The 23,596-nt window shown below is 36.4% G+C and overlaps 1 protein-coding gene and 1 long non-coding RNA gene across 2 annotated transcripts in view; one reads left to right on the forward strand and one right to left on the reverse strand.

Moving 5' to 3' along the window:
* The first annotated feature begins 825 nt into the window (after nucleotides 1-825).
* Nucleotides 826-23,596, forward strand: part of LOC122146083 (pyridoxal kinase-like) — a 27,156-nt gene continuing 4,385 nt past the window's right edge. Inside the window, exons 1-4 of the mRNA XM_042763330.1 lie at nucleotides 826-1,085; nucleotides 1,318-1,372; nucleotides 15,051-15,155; nucleotides 15,428-15,511. Coding sequence (XP_042619264.1) covers nucleotides 1,005-1,085; nucleotides 1,318-1,372; nucleotides 15,051-15,155; nucleotides 15,428-15,511 — 325 coding nt within the window. The 5' untranslated portion in view covers nucleotides 826-1,004. The remainder of the gene's footprint in view (nucleotides 1,086-1,317; nucleotides 1,373-15,050; nucleotides 15,156-15,427; nucleotides 15,512-23,596) is intronic.
* LOC122146084 lies at nucleotides 1,454-2,529 on the reverse strand. The gene is made up of 2 exons (XR_006160770.1): nucleotides 2,416-2,529; nucleotides 1,454-2,284 (listed from the first exon to the last, which is right to left on the reverse strand). It is a non-coding gene; the product is annotated as an uncharacterized LOC122146084 (long non-coding RNA).

Here is a 23,596-nt window from a genome sequence, read left to right on the forward strand (position 1 = left end):
AGCAGGCTGGTTTTAGAGGGTTTGACCACTTCTTTAGCTGCTCAGGCTGGGAGACCAGCTAAAACCAGCTAAGACCAGCCAACCTGCTTTTGTTTCAGTAGGGATAACATGCAATTTTAACTGATTGGGTAAATTTTAAATGCATGCCAAATTGTAAGTATGTTTATAAACTGCCCACAACTCAAAAACAGGTTATTCTACAAATTCACAGGGAAATCCAGAAAGAACTCACAGTAAACATGAAAACAGGGCTGGCTTAAAAATTAACATCATGACTGAACAGCTCTATAATGTGACTTTGAGTGATATATTATAATTCTTTCATATTTTTTTTTTATTAATTTATAGTGGAGCTTATCTTGTCGAAGTCTAGTCAAATGTAGCTTATTCTAACAGTCAAAGAAAAAAAAATTGATACAAAATGTGATTGTCTTGAATTGATCTGAACGGAATGAGATTCAGTAAATTCCCTTCCTCTGGGATGAGAGTGACCAACTTATTTTTAAATCATGAGAACTAGTGTGCTGATTCTTATATTCATAATTCTTCTGGGCAATTTGAGCTGAATCAAATAAGACTGTTCTTAAAAAACTGTCCAAAGCAATATTTCATTTATTAGAGAAATGCTTCTGACTTTTATTTAATCCATGACAGTTTGGTCATGTGAAACTTGAAACTTTATTAAAACTTTAAAAAGCAGTATTTTAATTACACAAGAACATTGACCATCCACGCTTTGATCTCGAAAGCCTGATAATCCTTCTTTGATGTGATTGGTCAATTCTTGTAAACATGCTGCGAGCACTTAGGTGTCCTTGCAAACGCCTGAGAAAAAAAAAAAAAAAAAACTCATCGGAGTCCATCCATGTACTGTGCAGAGGCAGCTGTTGAATGTACTGAAGTGTGTGTGTTTATTTGATCTTCTACGACCCATCGCGGTCTTTTAGCCTGGTGTGAGAACAGTAAAGTCTAGTAGTGTTCTGCTGTAAGCGCGCGCGTCAGTCATGGACTGCAGAGTTCTGTCAGTCCAGAGTCATGTTGTCAGAGGATATGTGGGAAACAAATCTGCTTCTTTTCCTTTACAGGTAAGAATAAGTAGCTTTTGCAGTGCATTAGATGCGTGCAGCGTCGTTTACAGTTTAACCGTAGCTGTGGCACACCCGACCGCTTCACCATCTGCTTCCCTCACAATAAACAACATCTGCTTCCTGAATCCTTAACGTTACATTAATAAACCATCTGCTTCCTGAGCCTAACCCTCTACGTTTGCCCTCTACGATGCATGTGTAACATGTTTACCTTGTGTGTCACTGCCAGGTGCTGGGCTTCGAAGTTGACACTATCAATTCAGTGCAGTTCTCCAATCATACAGGTAAACAAGTTCTGTTATCATTAAAGCAGAAACCAAATACTAAGACATTCTGAAATCCATAATTTTTTTTTTTTTTTTTTAAGTTTTAGCTTAAATTATATGCTGCTGATAAAAATGTTTGAAACTGTTGACTAACAGATTGTCACAATGCAGGACACTGCAGACATGGCCTTGTTGTGTAACCGAGGCTGGAGTTCAAATCATGTGATCAGAGTTTGTGATGAGGCACTTATTTCTCCTCTTGGTATGGTTTGTCTGTAAAGCGTTCGTTTCTGCTAGGGTTTAACGATTGAAAGTTAGTATGGTGATTTTGAATGAATATCTCAACAGCATTGCTAAAGCATGCTTCAATATGTTCTTGTTTATAAGAAAGAGTAAGAAATTCTAAGCACTTTTATCTGGGTTGGTTTATCTTGGTATTGTTTAACCCCCTTGGTGTGGAAAAGCTTTCATTAGGTCAAAGATCAGCATGTGGCAGTATTATTTTCCTTTCAGTGAAGCAAAGCTGCAAGCTCAGTATGATATATATATTTTTTTTTTCCGCCAGTTTTTTCCAGTTTTCTTGTCTGTATTCAGCATTGCAAAACAGTGAGGCGGTTTTCTCCTTTTTATTTAGATTTAAAGTGCCCCTACTGTGCTGATGGTTTTTCTTTGCACCCTCTTTCCAGATTTCCATCTGATCTGAGACTTTTGACGGTATTTGGTGATTCTCAGAATGAACCTGCAAGCACAAGAATTTTTTTTTTTCAAATCAGTTATTACAGATTTTGCCCCACCTGTCAAACTTCGTTCTGTATGCACTTTGATATTAATAAAAAAATGCTTTATACATCTGAAAGCACCTACAAGGAAGGTTTATAATTAGTTGATAATCCATTGCAGATCATTAAAGTTCCATTCCATAATGCATTCCTGTAAAACAAACAGTGGAACAAAGTGCTATATTGCTGAAATAATGGATTTGATTCCCAGGGAATGGATAACGGATAAAAAATGAAAAAAAAAAAAAAAACACTTTAACTAGCTCACTTCGGCTAACTTACTAGTTTTATGTTTTCGCCGTTATGATGCCAATCACAAGAAAAAGCTCCAATTGGAATGTGTTTTAAAATACACCTCCGACATTGCAGATGACATGAACCAGACCACAAACTTGAAAATAGAAAAACAATAGAAGTACTTATAAATACTGTTTAGATAACTTAATGGAAAACTCAATACACTGTGTACCTTAAATGCAGCGCAAGTTGCTTTGGATAAAAGCATCTGGGAAATGCCTGAATGTAAATGTAATGTAAAATCATATGTATTTTGGGTGAACTATTTCTACACTTCTGTAAAATGGACAGCTGGCTTTATGATGATTCTGCCTCTTATAGTCAGCTTCCGTGTTTTTGTGAGTCACAACAGCCTTTTAGTGTTATTATAGTTCATGGTCAGGAAAACTACCAGGCAATAACAGAACTTTAATCAAATAAACAACATTTATAAAAATTTGTAATATATTAATATATTGCTAGTCCATTCCTCCTCCTTCAGCAGCCTGTGGTTAATTCGACTAATATAGTTGATGTTAGCTTACTCACCTGTTACTACCGCAGCGATGGCAATCAAAAGAAAAGACTCCAATACACCTCCGTTGCAGGCGACATTACCATAAGACCACAAACTTGAAAATAAAACACAAAAGATGTACTAAACAGCCGTGTTTCAAGCACAAAGTTTTCCACACTATATTTCACGTTAGCTCGCTGTTAAACGTTATGTAATGTCTGTCTGACCCTAACTTGCAATAAAGAGGCAGCCTATAATGCATCTCTTTAACTAGTTTACTATGGCTAACTGACGTTAATGTTGATGTTATCACTCATGTTACGATGGCTCCAAAATACAGCCGACCATTGCAGTTGATACGATCCACAAACTTGAACATAGAAAAACAGAAGTACTTAAAAATGCTTAAACAAACTTAAAGGGTTACTCCACTGCAAAATGAAAATTTTGTCATTTCATCACTTACCCCCATGTCGTTCCAAACCCATAAAAGTTTTGTTCGTCTTCGGAACACAATTTAAGATATTTTGGATGAAAACCGGGAGGCACTGTGACTGTCCCATAGACTGCCAGAAATTACAGTGTCCAAGGTCCAGGAAAATTATGAAAAGCATCGTCAGAATACTCCTTCTCCATCAGTGATTCAACCGTAACGTTCCTTTGGAGAGACACAGAGGAGAGGAATTGTTGAATAAAAATCGTTATATTTGTTTTCTTCTTCGTGTACAAAAAGTATTCTTGTCGCTTCATAATGTTACGGGTTGAATCATGATGGCAGATGGAGTATTCTGACGATGCTTTCATAATTTCCTGGACCTTGACACTGTTATTTATTTGGCAGTCTATGGGGACAGTCTCAAGCCTCCAGGTTTTGATCCAAAATATCTTAAATTGTGTTCTGAAGACGAACAAAATCTTTTATGGGTTGAACGACATGGGGGTAAGTGAATAATGACCCATTTTGCGATGGAGTATGCCTTTAAAAGTGGTGTTGCCTAATTCACTTTACTTCAGTGTTTCATGTTAGTTCGCTGTTAAGGTTAAGTTACTATCGATTTCGCCTGATTAGCTAACTTGCATTAAAGAGGCAGTGGAACGTACAAATGATGTTTCTTGGTTTAACTAAAGTTTATTTCGACTAATATTTATCAACCTTATCGGTGACGGATTAATATTGGTAACTCACCAGTTGATGTTATCACTTTTATGACTGCAAGCCAGCACCCCCTTTTAAAATAATCACATTTTGTTGATTTGCAGCCTGAAATAAAGACGCAGAAAGGTTTTGTTTAATCCAGCTGTATTTACTCAGTGCAACTTTTAACATCCAAGTGAAATATATAACATTCCAACATATCAGAGAAAAACAACAACAACAAAAAACACATTTTAATTAGCTCAGCATGAAAAGAGCTTTCCTGGAGAACTGGATTTCAGTCCTTGGTAGTGCAACTGAAGCAAACAATCAACTCAAAGTCAAAGGCTTTATCAATGCCTAGACGCACAGTGAAGTCTGTTATTAAGAAGTGGAAGGTATTTGGCACAACAAAGACCCTCTCTGGATCAGGACGTCTCTCCAAACTGTAATAAAAAATGTGACCAAGAGGCCTACAGCAACTCTACAGCCCCTACAACTCTATAACTACAGTAACCAAATGTGGCTTGTATGGGAGGGTTGCAAGAAAAAAGTCACTCCTCAAGAGGCCACATGCAGTCACAAAATGTCTCCTCAAGAGGCTTTTTTTTTTTTTTTTTTTTTTTTTTTTTTTTTTTTTTGGCACCATGCAGTCATGACTGAGCGTTGCCAAAACACACCTTGAAGATTCTGAGGCAGATGAGACTAAAATTGAATTATTTGGCTTCAACACCAAACGATATGTCTGGCAGAAATCCAATACAGCTCACCATCCAAATAACAGCATTCCTCCAGTAAAGCATGAAGGTGGTAATGTTCTGTTATTGGGGTATTTCTCTGCAGCAGGGACTGGAGCACTTGTCAGGATAGAAGGAAAAAATGAATGGGGCAAAATATTGTCTAAATCCTGAAGAAAATCTGCTGCCTCTGCCAGAAAGTGGTAATGGGAAGAAGGTTTACCTTCCAACATGACAATGACCCAAAACACACAGCAAAACTGAGCACACAGTGGTTGAAGGAGAACAAGGTGAATGTCCTTGCATGAGCTAGTCAGAGCCCAGACTTAAACCCCATTGAAAATCTGTGGAATGACTTGAACATGGCAGTCCACAAACGCTCACCATCAAATTGAACTGATCTTGGGCAGTTCTGCAAAGAAGAGTGAGAAAATATTGCAAAGTCTAGATGTGCAAAGTTAGTAGAGACCGAGACAAATCCCAACAGACTAAAGGCTGTAATCAAAGCTAAAGGCTTTAAAGGGATACTCCACCGCAAAATGAAAATGTTGTCATTAATCACTTACTCCCATGTCGTTCCAAACCCATAAAAGCTTAATTCGTCTTCGGAACACAATTTAAGATATTTTGGATGAAAACAGGGAAGCTTGAGACTGTCCCATAGACTGCCAAGTAAAAAACACTGTCAAGGTCCAGGAAAGTATGAAAAGCATCGTCAGAATACTCCATCTGCCATCAGTGATTCAAAACAAATCCGTAACGTTAACATGACTTTTTGTATGCAAAAAAAACAAAACAAAAATAATGACTTTATTCAACAATTCCTCTCCTCTGTGTCTCTCAAAATCAGCGTATACAAAAAGTATACACAAAAATTAATATACGTTACTTCATAACCTTACACATTTAAAACACAGATGGACTATTCTGACTATACTTTCCTGGACCTTGACACTGTTATTTATTTGGCAGTCTATGAGACAGTCACAAGCCTCCCTGTTTTCATCCAAAATATCTTAAACTGTGTTCCAAAGACGAATGAAGCTTTGGTTTGGAACAACATGGGGGTAAGAGATTAATGACAACATTTTCATTTTGCAGTGGAGTAACCTTTAAGGCACTAATGTTTGCCTACAAAACCACCACTGGCTCTGCACCCTTTTACCTAAATTCATTACTTCAGACTCATGTGCCCTCTAGAAGCTTGCATTCTGCAAGTGAACGTCGCTTTATTGTACCATTCCAAAGCAATGTAAAACAGGTATTGGGATCAGCAAGAAAAAAAAAAATTGCAAAAGGGAGAACTATTCATATATATGAACTATTCAAGCTGTTGTAGTTATGGACTTCAGTTTGTACTAGAAAAAATATGCAAGAAAAAAAAATATTTGCGAGAAAACTACAATTGTCCAACTCTGATTGCAAGAATTAACATACTGGTTTGCGGATGTGCAAAATTTGTCTGTGACTCCACATTTTTTTGATGCAGGTGTGTGAATGTGTAGGCCAAAATAGTAGCGAAAAGTGTGAACATTTGAGTTTCTTGATTTCAGATGTGTGTCTAGAATTCTCAGAATAGGATTTGTGCACCTGCTATTGAAGGTTTTGAGAAGGTGAAGCTGTTGTGTTTGTGGGAGAGAAAAAAATCTACAAGTTTGCTAATTTTATTTGTGACTTTAAATTTAGTGATACACGTGTGGCTATATTCTATATAGGTGCTATATAGGTGCTCAGTTGTTTTGCCCCCAAAATACCTTCATATAAACCACACGAACAAACTACAGTGTTGGTGGACAAGTTGTTTGTGGCGGTCAAACGTATGAACAACTAGGGCTGCACAATTAATCGCATTCATTTGTCATGCGTGTCTCATCAGTAACGCCAGTTCCGTGATTAGCGGTAAATGTCTGTCACCTATTTTCAAACGGGAGCGGCAGTTAATTACACAGAGCCGTAGGTCACTTACAAGCTACGCAATATTCTGTTCATAATTGAGATTATCGCATTCGATATGAACACGATTAGCGTAGCTTGTCAGTGAACTACAGTGTATTAACTGCCGCTCCCTTTTGAAAACAGGTGACAGACATTTACCGCTAATCACGGAACCGGCTTTACTGATGAGACACGCATGACAAATGCATGCGATTAATCGTGCAGCCATAAAACATACGCGGGCATTATGCAAATGTGACCGGTTTCGGCTGTTCTTGGTTGTTTCTTTATTTTTTGTAACTTTATTTATCGTGCACTTTTCGGCTCTACAACTTTCCAGATCATTTACATTTATATACAGATAAAACACACAATGAAAGAAAAAAAACAAAAAAAAATAAAAGGGGCACTTTAAAAAAAAAAAAAAAACACAATGCCATTAAAAAAAAAAAAAAAAAAAACCTAGTGGACAATGACAAGGCATGTAAAAACTAAATAAAAGATACAGACAATATTCTGTGATGGGGATTTTTTAGTGACTCTTCTGCAGGTTATATCGTTACACCAGTAGGTGGCAACAAAAGAATATTTAATTCAACCGATTTATACATTATACTCATTCAGGAAAGAAACATGTCTGTCATTTTGATGAGTATTGACCTTAATGGGCCATTTCCTAATGTCAGGGTAAACAGAAAAGTGGGTTTTGGATGGTTTGAAATAGTTAACAACAAATAAATGCACTGTGGCTCATTTCCGGGAGTTAACGTTTTATTGCTCACGGTCCATTATCATGTTCCTGGCAATCTGGTTGGCATTTAAACAAGTTTGTATTGAATGGGTTATTCATTACACTGATTCTCTGTGCCTTTCAGGGCAGGTTGCTAAGCGCTCTAATGGGTTTCTAAGGGGTATTTGTGCTCGCTCTACTACTCATGCTGTTCACATCCCATCCCATCCACCACATTCATTTCACTTTTGTTTTTAAGGAGGAATTTGTAACAATACTCCCACTGTTCGGGGTCTTTCTCACAGTGTTGTTATGTTCTCCTCACATTTCACAACTTATTTCTCATACAAAACATTTTGTGTTTATCCTCTTAAAAAACCCTTCTCTTTCTTCCCTAGCATGAAATCACACAATGGTATCAGGACTTATATATAAATTTATGTCTTTAGAGTGTAATGAAGTCAAAGTTAAATAATACTACATGGTTGCTAGTCTATTTTTAAGGACTCTATGTAATTTGGGATACAAGGTAATGTCATTTTGAACCCTGCAGCACCAAAATCACTTACTAATTAGTAGGGTTGGGAACCGAGAACCGGTTCTTAATCAGAAAAGAATCGGAACCAAAAGCAATTTCTAAGTTTCGGTTCCGAAAACGGTTCTGGTGCAACACGTGACCAAGCGCTGTGTAAGGAAATGTTAGCTCTTTTCTTTAAGAAGAATCGAATCTAGAGATTCGAATTGCTTTAATTAAACTGATTCCAAATTTAATTCGCTTATACTTCATAATTAAAATGAAGTATAAGCTCACGCTTAACCTGACGCTTCCACTTATCCCATGGGGCAATATCTTTGCAGGCTTTTGTTTAATAATGTCTATAACATGTCGTACAACACACACCATTAAAAATACCATCTTTTGATTCATTCTACAGTCTTGCAAAGATCGTGGCCATTCGTTCAACACTAAACTTTCCATATCTAGACACATTTAATAGCACTATCTGCTAAAACCAATAAGACATTGGTTAAAGTTGCACCGATTAGATTTGAACACATCAAACAAATATAAGACATTAAACATATTATTTATGAATATAGTTAAACCTTAAGATTCCTTACTGGTTGTCCTTTTTGAGATTATTTATTGAAAAGTTCAGTTTGTAGAAAAATTTCATGAGCAAGTCACAAGTCATGGACAGACACGCTGTATGGACCCTTTGTTGAGGTCCATTTATTACTGATGATTCCTGTGGGTTTGGGTCTTGTGATCAGAGTTAATTTAATTATCCTTTTTAGGAGATAGCAATACGGCTGACAGGACCCCGACTCAGGATGTCGAGTCCCATGATTAACTCGTGATTAGTTTTCTGATGAGCGGGGTAGCCGGGATGTCCTCTGTTGTGGGATCACATCATCACTTCACTTAATGTTGACATATCCATACAATATCCATTTTTTCCCACAACATCAAATCATTAAAGACAATCATACATCATCTCACAGTTATTGGTGTGACATTACACTCAGATCCCAGATCGGAGGAAGCAGGATCTTTTAATTCCTTTGGCAGAAGTAGCCGATTCTGCAGTTATTGGTGTGACTGTTCACTGAGGTCCTAGAGCTGTGAGCAGCTTTCCGCCGGTGTTCTGACGATTCGGCTTTTCCCGTAAAGGATGTCACAAACCAAATAACAGAAACGCTGCCCTGCCTCTTTAATTACTGAGCACATTGATTACAATGACACACATTCCACAGACACGCCACGTCTTTAACTACCGGACACATGTTTCTCACGACTGTACGCGCACTAGTGCTTTTGATAACTGTGCACGTCGTTTTGTCTGAGTGTACATGTACCGGCCGTGTGTACCACCTGCTGCCACTAAATTACATTATATTTGTCCCATATTGTCATTAATATACATACTGACTTTAACTTGGACCACTTACTAAGTAGACTGTTATTGTTATGCCAGTATGAGGGTTAGATTATTTAGTGTACAGGTCATTTCAAGAGTGATAAACAAAGTGATAGAAAATATTTATTTTCATGCATTTTAAATGTTTAAAAATGTGGAAACCACTCATTGCATCACAGCATCTCCGGACTGCATTATTATTTGTAAAATAGGGGCTTTATGGAGTGTGTGTATACATGGTTATAAGTATAACAGTTTATATTTCATTAATATAGGTAAATGAACAAGTGTATTAGCCTTCAAGGGACTATTTGACCAACCAGCATATTCCTGCTTCAAAAGCAAAATGTTATTGATAGTGTAAAAAACATCAACTTTGAAGCACATGCTGATTAATGTATTACTCAACGTTATTACCTTCCAGCAACACTACATTCACTGAAGGGTTCATTTAAATTGAACCGGAATCTTTTGTAAATATATAAAAACTCCATAATCACGGGAAGAAGGAGGCGGGAACCGGCGAACATTCAAATAAAAAACTTTAATAACCAAAATAAACATAGCTGGTGCGCATAAATAAAAACCAAAACATAAACTAAGATCCCAGGCCTGGTCCTCCAAAATAAAACACAATCATCGCCCCACTCTCATACCCCACCATCTCCTACCCTCTTTTGTATCCTCCCGATCTCCTCCGTTGGACTCGAGACCGGGAGGGAGCAGGTGTCGCTCATTCCCAATCACTCCACCGGCCTCGCTCCGTTCCCACGGCTCTCGGCCCCGCCCCACTCAACACATAGTTCATTTAAATTGAACCGGAATCTGAAATTTTTCTAACAATACCCAACCCTACTTATGAAGATCCATATACTGTAATACATGTTGAATTCTGACACTGCCAACCTTTAAATTAAGTTGACAGTAAGTAATAAACAGTATTAAGCATTGAGAAGTTGAGTATTGTGCTGTCGCGAATACGGAAACATTTAAAGTTATTTAATGATTTTAATTTGGCATTCAAATATCGCGAATACGGAAACATTTAATTTTGTGTCGAATGAGAGGACCAACGTTGGTTTCAGTTTCGTTTTAGCCTAAATGAATTCGTTTTGGCCTGTCGTTTATTGCTATAACTTCTGAAAGGCCTATTTTTTATTCTTGTTCTTTTTTAAATACTGTTAATTGAAAGGATTTGTTGTGGAGTGAGGGGAACTAAAATAGCCTAGCTATGTTTACAGTTTCTTATCATGTTTGTAAACATTTCGCATCGGCATTAGGCCTATTTCTGAATGAAATAATAAAATGTGACTTATTATATGCGACTTGTTTTTTTCTCTAAAAAAACTAATTTTTTTATATGCATAGCATATTTTAACCATGCAAAAAACTTTTTAAATATTTTGATAAATTACTGAAAATAAATAAACCGTTTTTTAAATTTTTAAACCGTTTAACTGATTGTATTAATCGGTCAAAATTCTTAACGGTCAGTTAACCTGTTAAAATGAACATCCCTAGTGAGAAATAAATACAAATATGTAGAAATGGATAAAAAAGTTAACTAGTTTAAACATAAGGCTAGATAAACTAATTTGGTTAGAATTAATTTTAGAATTGAAAAAAATTAAGGCATTAAATTTATTTATTTATCTTTCTCATACCTATTTATATTCATCATAAGTCATCACATGCTCTTGTGTCAACATCCTGTTTCAGAAATAGGTACAAGGAATGATGTTGAACTAAAGGGTGTTGTCGAGCTCCCCGCCTATTCATAATACAGAACACTCTACTGGCCTTATAAAACAGTTACTACATATTAAAAATATGAAGCACCCACATTAAAATAAAAAGTTATCCCTTAAAAACCATGTATAAAAACTTTTTTCAAACTTCTTTTTTAGCACTATTAAAAGGTGTAAAAGATGTGCTTTGAAAACACACACACACACACACACACACACACACACTGAAAAGCACAAGTGTTGTACACTCCCTGACAAAAATCTTGTTGCCTGTTCAAGTTGTAGGAACAACAAATAATAACTTGACTTCTAGTTGATCATTTGGAATCAGAAGTGGCTTATATGAAAGGCAAAGGCCTCTAGATTACGCTTATTTTACAAAACTCAAATTTTATCATGCCTTGATTTTTTAATTATTTAATTAGGACAGAAAGGTCAGACTTTGCTTAGACAAAAGTCTTGTCAAATCTTTAAAGGATTCAACCAATCACAGGTTAGAGCGTCACCTGTGACAAATACTGTAATTACACACATTCCCAGGTGTGTAGAAGAAGAACCCCAGCACACGCAACCTTCATTTGAAATGCATCCTGACCTATGACATCATGCCAAAGATTCAACCACAGACCAAAGTGCTGATCATCAAGAGCCTGAAGACCAAGTCTCCTGCTGAGGTGGCAGACATCTTTAATGTATCTAAAACGTCAAGTGGAGAGGATAAGAAAAAGATTTAAAGAAACCTCTTAAGACAACTAAAGGCCCAGGTCAGGCAGACCCCGTAAGACAACTGTTCGAGAGGACCGTTTGTTGGTTCAACTGCAGCAGAGCTACATAAGAACTGGTCACCAGAAACCCCTGTATCTACAAGAACAGTTTGTCGAATTCTCTCACGCAGTGGACTCAATGGCCGAATTAGTGCTCAGAAACCAGTATTAAACAGAAGACAACTAAAAAATCGTGTTGCATTTGCCAAGGCCAACAGCTTGCAGGAAGAATGGACTGTGGAAAAGTGGCAGAAGGTTGATTTTTCCGATCATCTATTGAACTGCATCCCAGTCATCGCAAATACTGCAGAAGACCTATTGGAACCCACATGGACCCAAGATTCACACAGAAAACAGTCAAGTTCAGTCAAGTTTGGTGGAGGAACAATCATGGTTTGGGGTTACATTCAGTATGGGGGCGTGCGAGAGATCTGCAGAGTGGATGGCAACATCAACAGCTGAGGTATCATGACATTCTTGCTGCCCATTACATTCCAAACCACAACAGAGGGCAAATTCTTCAGCAGGATGGCACTCCTCCTCATACTTCTGCCTCCACATCAAAGTTCCTGAAAATGTGATCCAGGGAGACGTATGGATGCAGTCCTCCAAGCTCATGGGGTCATACACAATATAATTATTTTTCCACTGCACCATGGACTTTATGCTCTGTACTGTAAATTATTTCTGTTAAGTGACAAGACTTTTGTCTAAGCAAATCTGACCTTTCTGTCCTAATTAAATAATTCAAAATCAAGGCATGATAAGATTTTATTTTGGTAAATATAAGCGTAATCTAGAGGCCTTTGCCTTTCATATAAGCCACTTCTGATTCCAAATGATCAACTAGAAGTCAAGTTATTATTTGTTGTTCCTACAACTTGTACAGGCGACAAGATTTTTGTCAGGGAGTGTATAGTATAGACCTCTACAGATTGATGAATTAATTAAAGCTAAAGTGGCAGGAAACACACTTGAGAATTCAGTCATTACAGTGAGGAATAAATAAAACTATGCAGAAATGTAAAAAAAAGTTATATAGTCTTTGATGAAATGTTTAACATAAGGTTAGATAAACTAATTTGGTTAGAATTTTATAATAAAAAAAATAAGGTGTTTAATTTAAGTTTGGTTTTTAGTAAGTTTAAATAGGATAAAACAAAATATAATGTTCAATAACTGTATATGGATAATGTAGTAATATTTGATTATGATCAAATGGATCCCTATATTAGTGTCCAGCAAATATAAAGACTTGCCAGGCCAGACAGTCTAATCTCCAGTCTTATTTTAATTTTTATTTTAATATTTTTATTTTAAGTCATCACATGCTCTTGAGTCAGCATCCTGTTTCGTAACTGACAATGAAAACCACATCAGCTCTTTTAGATCAAGGTTAAATTTAAGTAAGGAGTAATAGACGACGGGCCGTTGAATTATTAGAAAAATAATGCACACCCGAGGTTGTGCGTCGTGGCTGTTACACCTCGGGTGTGCATTATTTTTCTAATAATTCAACGGCCTGGAGTCAATTATTCTGCTTATACTATGGTTACCACACCTCAAGACATCGATCAGATGATATATTTAAAGGGATTCGTCCGGTCTTTGTACTTAAATAGCTATTGTGAGAAGGATTATTTCTTCCGCATCTCATCCAACTCCGCTGTTATAACCTCGCTAGTGAGAAATGTAATTTACAAATGTGTATTTACTTTAGGAAAATCGTCTGTCATGTGCTTGTTTTTGTTAGGCCTGTGTGCTGTATATAGGTACTGTATGCTAATTTCCATTATTACAGTTAACTATGCAAAGTGATATGGAACTGTTGAATGTTTGAAGGTTTAAATGATGCACAGCAGTATTTTTAAGTAAGGGCTAATGTTCATCCAACCGGTTGTTCTCATAACAAAACAAAACAGACAGATCAATAACCACCACGACAAGAAGCGGATACTACTTCCAAAAAACTAATAAAAGCTCTACTAGTAAATAATTTGATGCAAAATATTGATTTGAGTTGCAATATTTAAATACAAAGCTTCCGTGAAGACAGCAGTTGCGAGCAAGCAAATTCAAACTAAACGGACATTAAAGGGAAACGGTGCAGTCAAATCACGTATTACACAACATTTCACCACAATATAATTAAGCCAATTAAATAAAGACGAAAACGTTTTAAAACCTTAACAGTTTGCTGGTTCTCTTATAATCCATTACAGCGTACAAAACAATCGTAGCAAAATGGCAGCAGCTGGTTTTGTATGAAACGAGAGCGAGTCCACGATACCGGGATGACATAATTAAACAATTGTACACCATTTTGAATCGAGTTTTAATATTTTATAAGCTAAACAAACGCAAAGCTTCCACCAAGAAATAAAATAGTTCAAGCAAGAGTACAGCACCGACTGCTGTTACCCGGATGAGTCTGTCTTATTAGCTTTTACAGGTTGTTATCCAAGGATAACATACCTCGGAATGTCGTGACTGACCAATCAGAATCAAGTATTCCACAGAGCTGTGTAATAACAGCAGTTATTTAAGGATCTTTTGTCATCTTTCACTCAGCTTGTTTGAATTCAGCTTGTAATGACTGAGAAGTGCTGCTCAATATAGCTTTTTCCCCCCTTAGTGAGAAAATAGTGCTTGAATTTACACTGTCTGACGCTGTTTGCTGTAACATGATCTAATGTTTGTATAGTGGGCAGGTGTTGAACAGTTTGAACTTTCATCTTTCTCCCTAGAGGTGTTAATTAAAGAGTTTAATATGACGTCTGTCCTGTCCAATCTGTAAAGGACTATACTATACTATACTATACTATACTTGTGCTTTTCTGTGTGTGTGTGTGTGTGTGTTCAAAGCACACCTTTTTATTAGTGCTAAAAAAGCAGTTTGAAAACAGAAGCATGTCTGAACTTTTTATACATGGTTTTTAAGGGATAACACTTTAATTTTAATATGGGTGTGTCATATTTTTAATATGTTGTAACTGTTTTATAATGCCAGAAGAGTGTTCTGTATTATGAATTGGTGGCGAGCTTGACAACACCCTTTAGTTCTTCAACACTTTTTCTCATACCTAATTACTAAAACATGGATTTAAGATACATATGATGCAGACTACTTGAATGAAGTCTTTCTATTGCTAGGATATGAGCACTGGAAAGGGCAAGTGCTGACTGCAGATGAATTGCACGTCCTGTACGAGGGGATCAAGCTTAACAACGTGAACCAATATGACTATGTGCTCACAGGTACTCTTATGTCAGCTGTTATTTAATTACTGATTCCTGACATTATTCAATAACTGTCAGACATAACACAAAACCAGATTGGTTTAAATAGAATTATGTATGTCCAAAAGTGACATGACTGTTTATATCTCTAATGATTGCATTAGGGTATGATTATGATAATAAAACCACGACCATTGATCTCTAAAATCGAAAGCTTTGTCCAGCAACACTGCTTAGAATAAATGGTCAGTTGATATGGTCCAGATGTTTTCCATCATTATTTCTTTCAGGGTACACTAGGGATGATTCCTTTTTGGATATGGTGGTGGACATTGTACAGGAGCTGAAGAGGGCAAACCCGAACCTGGTGTATGGTATGTTTATTTTAAAGCGGTAACACTTTTCAATATTAAGGTGTCATTTGTTACCATAAGTTAACATGAAAAACAATGAACAATTGTATTTTTTTTTTATTAACAAACAAAACAAAGATTAATAAATGTTATGTTTATAATGCATTGAATTTGTAGCTCATTTATGAAACTCTAGATGGCGCAGGTCATTTTCATGCAGTCTGCTAGCTATCACATCATTTACCACATGGCACAAGTTGATTGGCTGGCTCTAAGCCAATGAAGTGGTTTGTTCAACATTTAAATATTCTAGTTTCAGTGTTTGCTGTAAGGCTGGTTCCTCTGAATCCCTCCACCTCCCCCAGCTCCACCTGTCTAGATCACAGCAACACCAGCATATCTCAGATGCTCACAGTGGTGTGTCAGTGTATATAGGCCGTTTTACAGAATTGGTCCCAGAGTTAGTCAGAGTTAAAAACATCTTGAAAAAAAATGTTCCCCCCCCCCAAAAAATGTATGTATTCAAATTGTATAATATCCAATATAATATAAAATATATATATAATAATAATTGTATAATTGCGCAGTTAATTCTAATATTGTATTTTCAGAAAGTTTTGGAATATTTTGACCTCTCCCCCAAATTTGTAACTACCAAAACACGTAATAATAATTTAATTAGAAGAGTTATATTGACCTATTAATATTTTGCTTACATCTGCATTGCAAATATATATTTGCTATTTTATTACACCTTTTTTCCCAGAGGTAAAATCAATAACAATTACATTTTTAACAATATTTCAAGTTTAATTTATTAGATTTGTTGTATTTTGAATCCAATTTTTTCTTTGTAAAAGGCAAAAAGTTGATCATTACTGATTTCAAAGTTAGGGATTTGGTTAGTTTGAATATACATTGAACCAAAAGACTATCATAACATCTTAGATGACAATTCAGTATACTTTATTTCTGACAAAACATCCCATGTTTCGGTTGTGACTGCACATTTTTGATATTTACAGCAATGCTTGGTAGCAAATCACATTACAGAATTTTAACTTGCATACTAGAATAACTATTAAAATATCTAAAATACAAAAAATTTTGCATAACTGTACAAAATGTTTCTTTATTTGTGCCCCAAAAATGAGTGTTATGTGTGTTTTCCCTTTTGTCGCTACCGAAACGATTGTGTTTTGGTCGTGGACTGTTTCGGTAGTGACAATTTTCTGGGATAACACCCAAAAAAAAAAAAACAAAGATGTCACTACCAAAACTCTACCAAATGTTTTGGTTTGTGACAATTTTATGGGATAACACCCAAAAAACTAAAGATGTGCATTACCGAAACTTCACCAAAATGTTTCGGTAGTGACAATTTTAGAGATACTTTCGAACCTATCTCAAAGATGCCAAATCAGCACACGGTTTTCTGTAGTGACATGAAAATGACATAAAGTTTCATTTTTTTTTTTTTTTTACATAAAGTTTCATAATTTACAAAGAAAATTTTTTTTTTTTGAAATTCACTTTTTAAAAGAATCAAAAAGATACTTTTAAAAACAACAATGAAAAAAAAAATTCTTTATTCAATATCATTTTCATAAGTTGAAATTTAGGGGTTAGGGTTCAAGACAGCCACCTCCCAATTGAATGTACCCAATAAATGATGATTTTACATATAATAAGTGTACTAATATTTTAAATATTATTGTGGGGTTCCAAAAGAGAATAGAAGGATTAAATACTTATTGCTTGTTTTTAAATGTTTTTTTTTTTTTTTTTTTTTTTTTGGTGGGGAAAAACAGTTTGCACCAATTCTGTAGAGTGGCCCATAAATTAAAAGTAATAGGCTATTTTTCTATCCTGTTTTTGAGCCTCTCTGCAGAATGGTTTGTTTTTATAGGCAGGGCGCATTCAAGACTCGCAAGTAAACGCCCACTGCTATGATGGACGCTGCTGTGGACATACTATGAAAACACAACATGGGTCATTTGGGTGTAAAAACTGTATAAATACTTAGTTTATATCAAACGGTCTGGAACAGACAATGCAATAACCGTGGTACAAAGCACATTTACTCACACTTACGTGTTTGCGACATTACTGTTGGATTCACTCTAATCGGCCATTTCCACTGGATGCGGCACACATTGACACAACAAAATCCCTGACAGTAAACTGATGTCCAGCTCTATTTCTGACATATAAGAATTTGTGCCGCTTCTGCACCTTAAAGAGAAATTAATTCAAAACAAAAATCATCATTTACAACATACACTACACAGATATGTTTGGATCACGAGGAAGGCAATTCAAAGATGTTTTTTTACAGCTTACACTACACAGTGTCTTGTAATCTTGTAATGTCATCTGTATGGTTCTGTTGAGGGAGTAATCCTGTGTTTGCATCTCTCTAGCATTTCCTCTCCTCCTACTACAAGCGCGATATAATGGTGATATCGATATGAACACTATTAAAAAAGCCTCGTAAACACTGCCAAGAATGCAAAATCAACAGATGTTGTGCATACAAACTTATAAAAAATGAACTTGCCAAGTCTGACACCTATAATAGTGAATATAAAACCATATAATAATTTAGAAAAAAAGAAAAAAACTGCACAAATTAATGTTTACCTTTTATTTGTATTTAGCCTTCATACAAACAATAAATGTGTAATCACTGTCAAATAATCGTCTCAGACTCACCTAATTAATATTAATATCTTTAAAATAGCCTAACATACTCTACCAGTACCAGATTTTTAATGTTTTTAAAGAATTCTTTTCTGCTCACCAAGCCTGCATTTATTTGATCCAAAATACAGCAAAAAACAGTAATATTGTGAAATATTTTACTATATAAAATACTGTTTTCTATTTGAAACACTATTTTAAAATGCAATTTATTCCTGTGATTTCAAAGCTATATGTTTAGCATCATGACTCCAGATCACATGGTCCTTCAGAAATCTATTCTGTTTTGCTGCTCAAAAATCATTTATTATGTATGTTGAAAACAGACCGAGGAGATTTTTTGCCACTGTTTCTTTGATGAATAAAGAAAAACAGTATTTTATCTGAAATAGAAAATCTTTGTAACATTATAAATGACTTATCATCACTTTGATCAATTTAAAGCATCTTGCTAAAAGTAAAAAGTATTAATTTCTATAATTTCTTTCCAAAAAAAGAAAAGTGACTTCAAGCTTCGTGAATGGAATAGTGTTATAATGTTTACAAAAAGCTTTTTATTTCAGATAAATGCGATCTTCGGATCTTTCTATTCATCAAAGAATCCTGAAAAAAAAGATGTACTCAACTGTTTTAAATATTGATAATCAGCAAATTGGCATATTAGAATGATTTCTGAAGGATGTGACACTGAAGACTGCAGTAATGATGCTGAAAATTCAGCTTTTTTGTTCACAGGAATAAATTAAATATTAAAATATATTCAAATAGAAAGCAGTTATTTTAAATAGTAAAAATATTTCAAAATGTTACGTTTTTAGCTGTACTTATTATTGAAAACCCAACTGATTGTCTGCCAGCAGGAGTGCTGTGATATCGCGTAGACCATAGCCTGTGTAAAAACAGGGTAGAACCAAGCACTTTTTCCAGTAACGGCTGTAATTAAATCAGCTTCCACTCATGAACGCTTCTTTATCAGATAAAATGAAATTGGTATCGAAACTTTTCTGAAGACAGTCCCAATTCCTTCAGAGATACATTCATATAAAACACCTGTGCCGTGTTATGATTTTGAAACGGCAGTGCTCATGGTTTTATTCAATGAAGTCAAACGTCGAAAAATCAATGTATGGGAAAACACCTGTAATAATGTATCGAAATATCGGACAATGTGTTTAAAAATCATATCACCGTTATTGACACAACATTATATCGCGATCATATTGATTTGAATTATTGTCCAGCCACCATAACGTGATCCAAACATCAACATGTGCCACAGTAAGTTATGTTTTTTGTGCTTATTTTTGCTGTTTTTAATGCTTTCCAAGTGTGTGATCCCACGGTGCCTTGGCTGATAATGGGGCTATGGTGAGCATATCTAAAACATGATCAAATCATTTCCATCATTTGCATCTTATTTTCTATGCAGAACAAATGTTACCCTTTATTCAGTAGAAAACACTTTGTGAGAAACTTGAACACTTGGAAACACTTAGTGAAACACTTAAGATGTGGTTAAAATAGTTTATAAGACACTTAGTGATCACTTTCCTGTTGTTATCTTTAGTATGTTCCTGAGAACCTGCTGCCCATCCTACAGGTGCAAAGTAGTTCCAGCTGCTGACATAATCACTCCCAATCCGTTTGAGGCTGAGTAAGTGTCCTGTTAAGGCCCGTTCACAGCCAAGAACAATAACTATAAAGATAACGATAGTCGCGGTCACATCCAGTGGATGCTATCGTCCTGTGTTTATTCTGCGCGCATGAGCGCTCTGATGCTTTAAATTCGCACTGCTCATTACAGCAAGTTGCATTCTGATTGTGCTGTCAATTTTTTATCGTCCTTGAGGCTGGAAAAAATCATTCTAAAAAGTAAGTTCCAAACCAATATAGGTTCTCTATGCCTTATCGTTATAGTTGTGGTTGCGGACTCTGCTATTCTTTAATATGAGAACAGATTTTTAGAGAACTCGTATCTTTATCGTTATCTTTATAGTTATCATCCTTGGTCGTGAACGGGCCTTTATGCTGGATTTTTGTGTATTGATGTAGAAATCCAGGCATCTGTGTAGTCCTAGCTCATATGGTCTGATTCCATTACAATATTAGTATGTATCAATAGTGGGGGCTCTTAGACCATTTGATGATGTGGCTTTCCACCCAAAAATACAGATGTACCATTACCAAATGCAAATGTTTGTCTCTTAAAGGGATGAAATTTGTGGTGCTTGCCGTCAGGAGATATGTGCACATGCGTTAAGATAAAAAGTTGTTGATAACACCTGGGCGTCCGGCCTCGTAGTTTACTGTTCTGATTCCACAAAATACTTTCCTGTTAGTCTCAGCTGTTCTATAATCAAAGGCATAAATGGGGGTAATGTGGGCATTTGTGGATGGTTGGATGTTCCTTGTTTTATGACTGTGGACTCATCATCGTTATGACACACCAAGCATATGTAAATAATTATATAATTTAATTTTCTTTCTCACAGGCTTCTCACTTGGTAGAAACATAAGTTCCAGATAAAAGATGCAGGTGAAGTAAGTTTTTTATTAGCTGTTGATATGTATGCAGCTTAGCTTGCTCTTGTTTTAAAGTATAACCAGCACTGGGCTGTTTTTATGATGTACGCTGTCCACACTTCACAGCTCTGCTCATTCGCTTGTAAGTTTTCAGCACACAGCATTTGCATGCAAAAAAAGTTCATTATTTGTTGGTCATCTATATGCAACGTATAAAAGCACAGAGGCGTCACCACAGGGAAAATCATTTTTAAACCAAGCTTCGTAGCAGATTCAGCACATTGACCTACTGAAAAATGAGCAAAAAGTCGTTTGTGCTGAATTTTTTTTTAGCCTCTAACCAAGAAAATGCATATCAAAGTCTCCCTCAAATGTAAGACAACCACTGAATTGTATTGCCTTCAAGAGGAAGTTTCCCGTCACTAGGTTTTAAAACAATAGTCTGTTTCATTCAATAGCATATATTGTTTCGTTTGCTTCTCACTTTTTTTCAAAAAACAATACGGATAGTTCAGTTTGTGGGGAAAACGAACCAAGAGGACAGTACAGTGCAGTTCTATGAACTTTCTTGCACACTACTTTGGCTCAACATGCAGCTCTTTATGTGTTGAAACACGTCTGCTATTGTTAGCCTCCAGGTCCCACAGTGGTCCCCGCTTTGCTGGACAACCATGGTGTGTAAAATCCTATTTGCATTGTTATAGTTGTCAATGAACTAGTCAAGCTAGTGAAGCTGTAGAATCACACACACTACTCCCCTGCCAAGCTCTCACATCTTCATCACCTCTCATCTCTTTCAGCGATTCACCCACACAACACCACACTTGCTGTTATTCCTCTCCCCCTCGGAGTGACGAATGGGACGAGGAGTTGGTGTGGGGGCAGCCGGCGTGAGTTGCACAGCAGAGAAGACAACCCTATGCACGTCCGTTTGTGTTATCTCTATGTTCAGAGACCCCCGCTAGTTTGTCCCAAGGCCGACAACCTTAGAGTGGCTGTACGGTAATCATCACCGGAGTTGTTAATCGTGTTGCTCAAATTGATTTGATTTGATATTTGAGACTTGAAGCACTGTATTGACATGGCGACAGTTACTGGACCAGGCACGGAGTGCTGCCAATCACAACACAGACTGGCCCATATAGTAACCAATCACAGCGCCATTTCATATTCAGAAGGCGGGGGGCATTCATTGAAACAGGAACTAGTCGAGCCCAGTTCCACATGCCAGACTGGGGAGTAGAGGCCGGTGTTCCTATGTTAAGTTGTCAAATATTTGAAAAAAAATGTGTTTTCGAACAACCTTTTTAGTACACGCATGAATCCTGGTTCTAGTACACCCTTAAAAACTAAATCAAGGACTTCATAAAAGAGCACCACATGAGGACAACTTTAATGGTTTGTTGTTGAGAATGGAGGGCATCATGGCTGAAAACATGTTCAGTTAGTATCGATCTAATATTTGACTGGCTTCTGTACCGAATGAAAGATAAACTTAAGGCAAACATATTCATGTAGATAGACTGCACAGGACAAATTTGGGTGGTCAGCAATGATATATAATGTTTTTTATGTAGCTTCTCTAGAAGAAAAAACAAAAAAAAATGTCATTATATGCTGCAGTGATTGGATGATTGATCATGGGTTTTTTCCCCCACAAACCCCTTCAGTTTGCATTGGGGTAAACACCTTGATGACTATTCGGGCTTTCACCTGACAAAACTGTAATGTCAGACCGGCAACTAAAGTTCTTGGGTTGTTAGTGGATTTTTGTCTCCCACAACAAAACATGTAAACAGGACTTATAGTGGTCTTGTGGTGATGTTCTGAGAACACTTCTCTTCAGGAACCTATGCCCACCCCTGAGCTTAAATTGTTGTAACCTCGTAAGAACTGGAAACTCACAGGTGCTTTTTGGAACTCCGATTGCTTTTGGAACAGAAACTGAAAATGTTGAGTTGTATTCCAGGTTATGAACCTATTGCATTGATGGGTCCAGACACAGTGGTCATCATAGCTCTGATCTGCCCTCTCCTCTGGGGATCAGTATCTGGTTGCTCTGGAGCCAGAAAAGAGGTGTTTTGTTATTTCATTTAAAAACAAGTTGGGGCCCAGTGCAATGAAACTTGTCTTGCCATGCTTTGCTTCTTCATACTTTCGCGTGATCACTATTTGCTGGGTAGAGTGGTTGCGGTATATTTCATAATTCAGTTTGCTTCATTTTGCATGTGTCATGTTCAAGGTCAGGCCTGGCGAGAAGCTTGTCTCCTTCTTGCGCAGCAGATAGTCAAGACTCTAAATTCTGATAAGATGAGCTGTTCTTGAAACCGTTGTAAGAGGAAGATAACCACACGCAACTGTGATCACACTTACATTTACAAGTTGCTATGCTGTTTGGCAACCATGAACAGCCTACAGTTAGACTAATAGAGAGAGGAGGCAACAGTCCCAGGTTCTGAAAGGAAATCCCATTTGTGCCGAATGAAAGATAAACTTAAGGGAACATATCATGTAGATAGACTGAACAGACAAATTTGGGTGTCAGCAATGAAAAATGTTTTCTTACTGTAACTCTCTAGAAGACAAAAAAAAAAAAAAAGTCATTATATGGTGAGCTGATTGTATTATTTGCATGGGTTTTTTTTCCACACAAAACTCCCAGTCGCATTGGTAACCCCTTGAATGACTATTCGGATTTCACCTGAACAACTGTAAATGTGACCGCAACTTAAATGTTCTTGTGTTTTTTAGTGGATTTTTTTCTCCCACAAAAAAACATGTAAACAGGAATATAGTTTGTCTTGTGGTTATGTTCTGAGAAACTTCTCTCAGAACATTATGCCACCACTGAACTTAACTTGTTGTAACTGGAACTCCAGT

Source organism: Cyprinus carpio, chromosome A9 (assembly GCF_018340385.1).
Source record: "Cyprinus carpio isolate SPL01 chromosome A9, ASM1834038v1, whole genome shotgun sequence".
NCBI lineage: Eukaryota > Metazoa > Chordata > Actinopteri > Cypriniformes > Cyprinidae > Cyprinus > Cyprinus carpio.